A 7,768-nucleotide genomic window follows, 5' to 3' on the forward strand; every position below is an offset into this window, starting at 1 on the left:
TGCAAAAGGGATTTTTACCATTTTATACTTCCCACCAATAATATAGAGATTGAGCATCCCAAATCCAAAAGTTAGAAATGGTACAAAATCCTAAACTTTTGAACACTGACGTGATGCTCAACGGAAGTGCTTATTGGAACATTTCTGATTTCTGGATTTCCGACGCTCAACCAGTAAATATAAATATTCCAAAATCTGAAATACTTCTCATTCCAAGCACTTCAGATAAGGGATACTCAATCTGTGTAAGCCTTCCAGTTATTCTATATTTTTGCCAACGTTTAGTGTTGACAATCATTTGATTTTTAGCCATATGGTAGGTTTACAGTGGGAGCACATTGTATCTCCCTGATGACTAAGGACATCGAGCGCTTTTTCTTTCATGGTTTGTGTGTTTGTTTGTTTTTTGGTGTGTGTGTGTATTCTCTAATATGTTTTCTAAAAAGTTATTGTTTTAGCTTTTATGTTTATCTCTATGACCTATTACAAATTAATTTTTCTTTATGCTGTGAGGTATGGACCAGGGTTGGTTTTTTCCCATATAGATATCTAGGTGTTCCAGCACCATTTGTTGAACAGATTTTCCTTTCCCACAAAAGCTTTGGCATCTTGATAAAAAATCAAATGATCGTATTTTTGTTCTGTTTCATTATCTACTTGTTGATACCTTTCCTACTGTGTCTTGATTACTGTAGCTGTACAGCAACTTTTGAAGCTAGTATTAAGACTACAATTTCAGTTGTCTTTTTCAAGGTTATTTCGGTATTCCATGTCCTTTGCGTTTCCATATGGACTTTAGAATCAGCTTGTTAGTTTCTACCAAAAAAAAAAAAAAAAAAGGCCTAGAGTGGTTAAGATTAGGATTGCACTGACTCTATAGACCAACTTGGGGACAGTTAACATCTTTACAGTATTGAGCATTCTATTCCATAAACCTAGAATGTCTCTAGTTAGGTCTTCTTTAATTTCTTTCAGCAACATTTGGTTTTTCAGTAAGGGAACTTGCGTATCTTTTGTTAAACGTATTCCTATTTTGTGATGCTATTGTAAATGAAAATTTTTAGATTTACATTGATTTTTTTCTACCATTTGCTGCCAATCCATAAGAGTATAAATTTTGTATATTATTATTTATTTATTTTGAGGCAGGGTCTTACTCTGTTGTCCAGGCTGGAGTGCATTGGCGTGATCTGGGCTCACTGCAACCTCTGCCTCCCAGGCCCAAGAGATCCTCCCACCTCAGCCTCCAAAGTAACTAGGACTACAGGCATGTGCCACCATGCCCACTTAATTTTTTTTTTGGCAGGGGGAAGGGGTAGAGACAGGGTTTTGCCAGGTTGACCAGGCTGGTCTCAAGCAATCCACCTGCCTCGGCCTCCCAAAGTGCTGGAATTACAGGTGTGAGCCACCGTGCCTGGCCTGTCAGTCTTTTATAACCTATGATCTTAATAAAATTTACTTAATACAATTAGTACCTTAGGCTTTCCTACATAAGCAGTCATTTTATCTACAAAGAGATTTGTGGATTGTCCCTTCCTTATGCCTCTTATTTCTTGTTGTCTTACATGGCTAGGACCTCAGTATGCTGCTGAATAGAAGTGGTGGTTAATATAGCCTTTTCCTATTTAGTCTGTGTCATGATATCTCTTTTCATGGTTTTTAATTTTAAACTTGTCTGTGTCTTATTATTTAAAATGGCTTTCTTGTAGACAGGATATAGTTGGGCCTTGCTTTTTTATTCTTTGGAGTGTTCAGTCCATCATGTAATTATTGATATGATTGGATTTAGGGATGGGGTTTTTTGCTGTTTGTTTTCTATTTGTTCTTTGTCCTTGTTCTTCTTTTTCTTTCTTGGCTTTTTTTGTATTAGTTTAATATTTTTAGAATTGTATTTTATCCATTGGCCTTCTAAAGCAAAAATATATTGACCTTTTAGAGGGAGGAGTATTTATATGTAGATTATACATTACTTACTGAGGCCGGGCACGGTGGCTCACACTGTAATCCCAGCATTTTGTGAGGCCGAGGTGGGCAGATCACCTGAGGTCAGGAGTTCGAGACCAGCCTGGCCAATATGGTGAAACCCTGTCTCTACTAAAAATACAAAAATTAGTTGGGCGTGGTGGTGCACACCTGTAATCCCAGCTGTTTGGGAGACTAAGGCAGGAGAATCACTTGAACGTGGGAGGCGGAGGCTGCAGTGAGCCAAGATTGCACCTCTGCACTCCAGCCTAGGTGACAAGAGTGAAACTCTGCTTCAAAAAAAAAAAAAAAAAAAAGATCTCTTGCATCCAAGTTGGTTCATTTGCTTCCCCTGTCCTTTATACCAGGGGTCAGTAAACTGTAGCCCCGTGGCCATATCTGGCCCACTGCCTATTTTATAAATAAAGGTTTGTTGGAATACAGCCATACTTACTCATTTATGTATTATCTGTGGCTGCTTTTGCACTATAATGGCAGAGTTAAGTAGTTTCAGCACAAATCATCTATCCCACAAAATCTAAAATATTTCTGAGTTTTTACAGAAGGTATGCTGACCTCTGCTTTATGCAGTAGTTGTCATAGTTTTTACATCTACATCTTATAGCCCCAAATAAGATTTTACTTCAAATAGGTTTTGCTTTTAACACTTCTGTGCATTTTGAGGAAACTAAAATAAAAAATAGTATTTTATAATTACTGTCATGTATGCCAGTTTGAGAGTCATTTTTTCCTGAAGATCCGCGTTTCCATCTGATAACATTTTCCTTCAGCCTGAAGAACTAACTTTAGTTTGGAGTGCAGGTCGATTGGGGATCAATTCTAGCTTTCTGTTATATTCAATGTCTGTTCTACCTTTATTCTTGAAGGACATTTTTGCAGGATACAGAATTTTAGATTGACGGGTTTTTCTCTTCTATTAAGGACTTCACTGTCTGCTGGCCTCCATTGTTTCTGTTGAGAAATCAGTGATGGTCATTTGAATTGTTCCCTTGTATTCAATGTGTCATTTTTTCCTGGCTGCTCAATAGTTTCTTCGTCTTTGGTTTTCAACCATTTGATATATCCAGGTGTGGTTTTCTTTGTATTAATCCTGCCTGGTGTCTGCAGAGCTTCTTGAATCTGCAAACTTAACACCTTTCACCAGGTTTGGGAAATTTTGGCCATTGTTTCTTCAAATATTTTTTTCTGCTCCATTCTTTCCTCACTGTCTGCAAATTCAGTTACTTATGTTAGAACTTTTTATTTGTCCCATGTGTTCCTAAGGCCATGTTCACTTTTTTGCAATCTTTTTTTGTGTTCTTTTGATTGCTGATTCCTATTTATCTGCCTCCAACTTCACTGATTTTGTTCCTGTTATCATCATCCTGCTCTGAAGCCCATCTAGTGAGACTTTTGATTTTTTTTTTTTTTTTTTAATAGAGATGGGTTCCCATCATGTTGCCCCGGCTGGTCTCAAACTTCTGGGCTCAAGCGTTCCTCCCACCGAGCAGTGTATGAGTGATCGAGTTTCTGTGTCCTCATGAGCATTTAGCGATATCAGTGCTTTTTATTTTTGCCTTTTCAGTAGGTATAGTGATACCTACTACACCTGGCTAATTTTCTTGTTGTCTCTTGGGATTGTTTCCTCCTTAGAATGTCCAGCAGCATTTGTTCAGAAAACTGTCTTTTCTTCACTGAGTTGCTTTTGCACCTTTGTCAAAATTCAGTTGATTTGGCTCGGTGCAGTTCAGTGGATAACTTGAGGTCAGGAGTTCCAGACCAGCCTGGCCAACAGGGCAAAACCCCATCTCTACTAAAAAGACAAAAATTATCCAGGCATGGTGGCGCATGCCTGTAGGCCCAGCTACTCAGGAGGTTGAGGCAGGAGAATCGCTTGAACCCAGGAGGCTGAGGTTGCAGTGAGCTAAGATCGCACCATTGCATTCTAGCCTGGGCAACAAGAGCGAGACTCCATCTCAAAAAAAAAAAAAATTCATTTGGTCATATTTATGTGAGTCTGTTTCTGGGTTCTCTTTTCAATTCCATTGATCCATGTGTCTGTCTGTCCCTCTCTAATACTGCCCTGTCTTGATAACTACATAAACTCCAGTATCAGCTGGTGATTCCTTCCACTTTATTCCTCTTTCAAGATTGTTTTAGCTATTGTAGCAGCTTTTTTTTGCCTGTATCTTTTTATGTAAATTTTAAAATAAGCTTATGTATGTCTATAAAAACGTTGTTGCGATTTTGATAGGAATTTCATTAAACTTACAGATCATTTTGAATCAGCATCTTTACCACATTGAGTCTTCCATGAACATGACATTTCTTTCTATTAATTTAGATGGTCTTTAATTTTTCATAAACATTTTGTAATTTTCAGTATATAGATCCTATATATGGTTTTTTAAGCTTATGCCTAAGTATTTCTGTTTATTTGAATGATTCATGTTTTCTTAAGAATGGGTCATGTTTTGCTTCTTTACAAAGCAATTGCTTAATTTTGGATATATTCTGGACGTCATGAATAAGTTGTAGAAACTTTAGATTCAAGTCCGGCATGGTGGTACGCCTGTAGTCCTAGCTACTTGGGAGGCTGAGACAGGAGGATTGCTTCAGCTCAGGAGTTTGAGACCAGCCTGTGCAACACAGCAAGACCCCTATCTCCCCGCAAAAAAGAAACTCTAGATTCTGTTCTTCTGCTCCTCCAAAGAGTACTGTGTTGTTTAACAGGGAGTTTACTTCATACACTGTGTTTGCGTCCCCAGCCCCACATTTGCTAGGTTTGTTTATTCTCCAGGGTCTGTGGTTGCTTTTAGTATATTTTGGTCAGTGTTTGTAGTTATTATCCATGGAATAATTGAATCAAAAGGCACTTACTTAGTATTTTGTGGTGATTCATTTTCAGGTTGCCCAGTCTGCCATATTGCTAGAAAATTAAGTTTTATTACACTTACAATAAGGGGGAAAAGATCCATTTCTTCTATATTGGGAAATGGTTGTGGTTGAAAAATGCAAGGGTTTTGGAGTCAGATCGTTATGAATTTTGGCTTTACTACCTGCTAGTTATGTGACACTGGTTGTTTTATTTAACCTTTTTTATTTTATCTCTAAAATGGGGATTAAAAACATCAATATGGAATGTTTGTAAGATCTGAGCTAGCCTCACTCTACCTGAGCGATACACGTATTTTCTGACAACAGGTGAGGCTTTGTCCCACGGGGTCCATTTTGTTTAATTTACTGGAACCTAGGAATGAATATGCATTTTCCTTTACGTTTGTCAGATTCATCCCTGAGAGATCGGAGATTTAAAGAAAAAAATCTATTACTGGATCATGCAAATGTTTGAAATCATTTTTAAAAATCATTTATTTTTCCTTTTATAGGAATCACCTCCTCATGTAGAAAATTACTGTCTACCAGAAGCTATTTCATTTCTTCAGAATAATAAGGAACTTGGGACTGGATTATCACAAAAGAGGAAAGCTCCTACAGAAAAAAATAAAATGAAACGACCTAGAGTACACTAATCGCATCTACTCTTTAGTTACCAAACATTAAATGTTTTTAAAAATTGAAAGCCTGAATGTGACTGTGATGGATTTGGGTCGTAGTTTAAAGATGAGTACCTGAAGACTTCTGCTTCAGAGTGTAATGATGAGTTTTGAACTCATCATTATATGTTCAAAACTTCTTGAGTTTTGAACACCTGAAATTTTAATCACTGAAATATTAACTGTTTCTTAATAAAAAGTTACCTGAAATAACAACAAAGTACAGCTCCTCAGCTGGCTTGCTGTTAAACCACATTGAAGTATGTTAGAAAATATTTATTTTTCTTGTAAATATCTGAAGCTATAGCTTAGTGGAAATTTTAGCAAGGTGATGGATTTTGCTTTAGAAAGTCTGCCTTACAAATTCATAACAAGATTTGTCAATCAGCATTTATTCATGTTTTCCCTGATTTTTATCTTCTCACCATTTTACCTCTTTTAACAGGAGCCTGAGCACAAGGTTTAATGAAGAAGCTGGGGCTATAAATGTGTGTGTATATATGTATATGTATGTTTGTATAAATCTCCATGATGTTTGCCAAGTTTGGGTGCCAAAACTTGGAAAATGTGATAATAAAGAATAAAAGTAGTGACTCAAATTAGTATTAAGATGTGTTTACATAGGTGAATTTTTAAAAAGAGCACCCTGGCATCTATTCTTCTGTTGAAGCAACAAAACATTTATGTAACTTAACTTAAAAAATGAATTGCAGGGGGCTGGGGGCTGGGGGCTGGGTGCGGTGGCTCACGCCTGTGATCCCAGCACTTTGGAAGGCTGAGGCAGGCGGATCACCTGAAGTCAGGAGTTTGAAACCAGCCTGACCAACATGGAGAAACCCTGTCTCTACTAAAAATACAAAAAATTAGCCGGGTGTGGTGGCACATGCCTGTAATCCCAGCTACTTGGGAGGCTGCGGCAGGAGAATCGCTTGAACCTGGGAGGTGGAGGTTGCGGTGAGCTGAGATCCATTGCACTCCAGCCTAGGCAACAAGAATGAAACTCCGTCTCAAAGAAAAAAAAAAAAAAAAAAAAAATTGCAGGCCAGGTACGGTGGCTCATGCCTGTAATCCCACCACTTTGGGAGGCCAAGGTGGGTGGATCGCTTGAACCCGGGAGTTTAAGACCAGCCTGGACAACATGGCGAAACCTCATCTGTACAAAAAATAGCAAAAAATCAGTCGGGCATGGTGTCTGATGCCTGTAGTCCCAGCTACTTGGGGCATGAGAATTACTTGAATTCAGGAGGCAGAGGTTGCAGTGAGCCAAAATCATGCCACTGCAACTCCAGCCTGGGCGACAGAATGAGACCTGTCTCAAAAAAATAAATGAATTGCTTGTTAACATTTCTGATGTTTGTTATTTAGAATATTGCCCCATTAGATTAAAACATAATGTTATTGGAACTCTGTATTGCATTAGCCTTTATTATGCTAAACCTAAACACCTAATACTATATGCGTTAACAGAATTCTCTATAAATACACCTAATTTCATTTGAAGGACAAACTAGAATCCGTTAGGAATGTAATTTTGATGTAAACTGTTCAATTCCAAATGACTTTTTGAAAGGCAGATTCAAATAGTGAAGGAGAGAGCGCTCAACTTGGACACAAAATCCCTTAAATTTTCATCAGATTTTCTTCAAAATGGAGTAGAGGGTATCCCTGTTGCTAGAGGATTGGTCCTTCAGAGTTTTCAGCTTTGAGCTAGTTCACAGCTTAGGACAATACAAATTCTGCACAGAGAAATAGGTAGCATTATGGTGTAAACTGTCTCCCACCAAACAAAACCACACGGGCGTCTTTATCAGAACTATTTTATTTTAGTTGAATCATTTTGTGGATATATAGTATGTTTCCCTGAATTTTATTACTCAGAATTCTTTGAAATAGGCCAGGCACAATGGCTCACGCTTGTAATCCCAGTACTTTGGGAGACCAAGTTGGACAGATCACTTGAGGTCAGGAGTCTGAGACCAGCCTGGCCAACATGGCGAAACCCCATCTCTACTAAAAATACAAAAATTAGCCAGGTGTGCTAGCACATGCCTGTAATCCCAGCTATGCGGGAGGCGGAGGCAGGAGAATCACTTGAACCAGGAGGTGGAGGTTGCAGTGAGCTGAGATCGCACCACTGCACTCTAGCCTGGGTGACAGAGTGAGAGACTCCATCTCAAAAAAATAAATAAAATAAATTCTTTGAAATAGTTTTTAAGTTACCTAATCTACCACTTTCTTTTCTGCCAAAA

General features: G+C 38.2%; 1 protein-coding gene across 2 annotated transcripts in view; it reads left to right on the top strand.

Annotated features, from left to right (window-relative positions):
* TOPBP1 (DNA topoisomerase II binding protein 1) overlaps positions 1 to 6,923 on the top strand; it is a 62,444-nt gene extending 55,521 nt beyond the window's left edge. For both annotated transcript variants that reach the window (XM_008009092.3, XM_008009094.3), the window contains one exon: positions 5,352 to 6,923. In XM_008009092.3, coding sequence (XP_008007283.3) covers positions 5,352 to 5,495 — 144 coding nt within the window. In that variant the 3' untranslated portion in view covers positions 5,496 to 6,923. The remainder of the gene's footprint in view (positions 1 to 5,351) is intronic.
* The last annotated feature ends 845 nt before the right edge of the window (positions 6,924 to 7,768 follow it).

This window comes from Chlorocebus sabaeus, chromosome 15 (assembly GCF_047675955.1).
Source record: "Chlorocebus sabaeus isolate Y175 chromosome 15, mChlSab1.0.hap1, whole genome shotgun sequence".
NCBI lineage: Eukaryota > Metazoa > Chordata > Mammalia > Primates > Cercopithecidae > Chlorocebus > Chlorocebus sabaeus.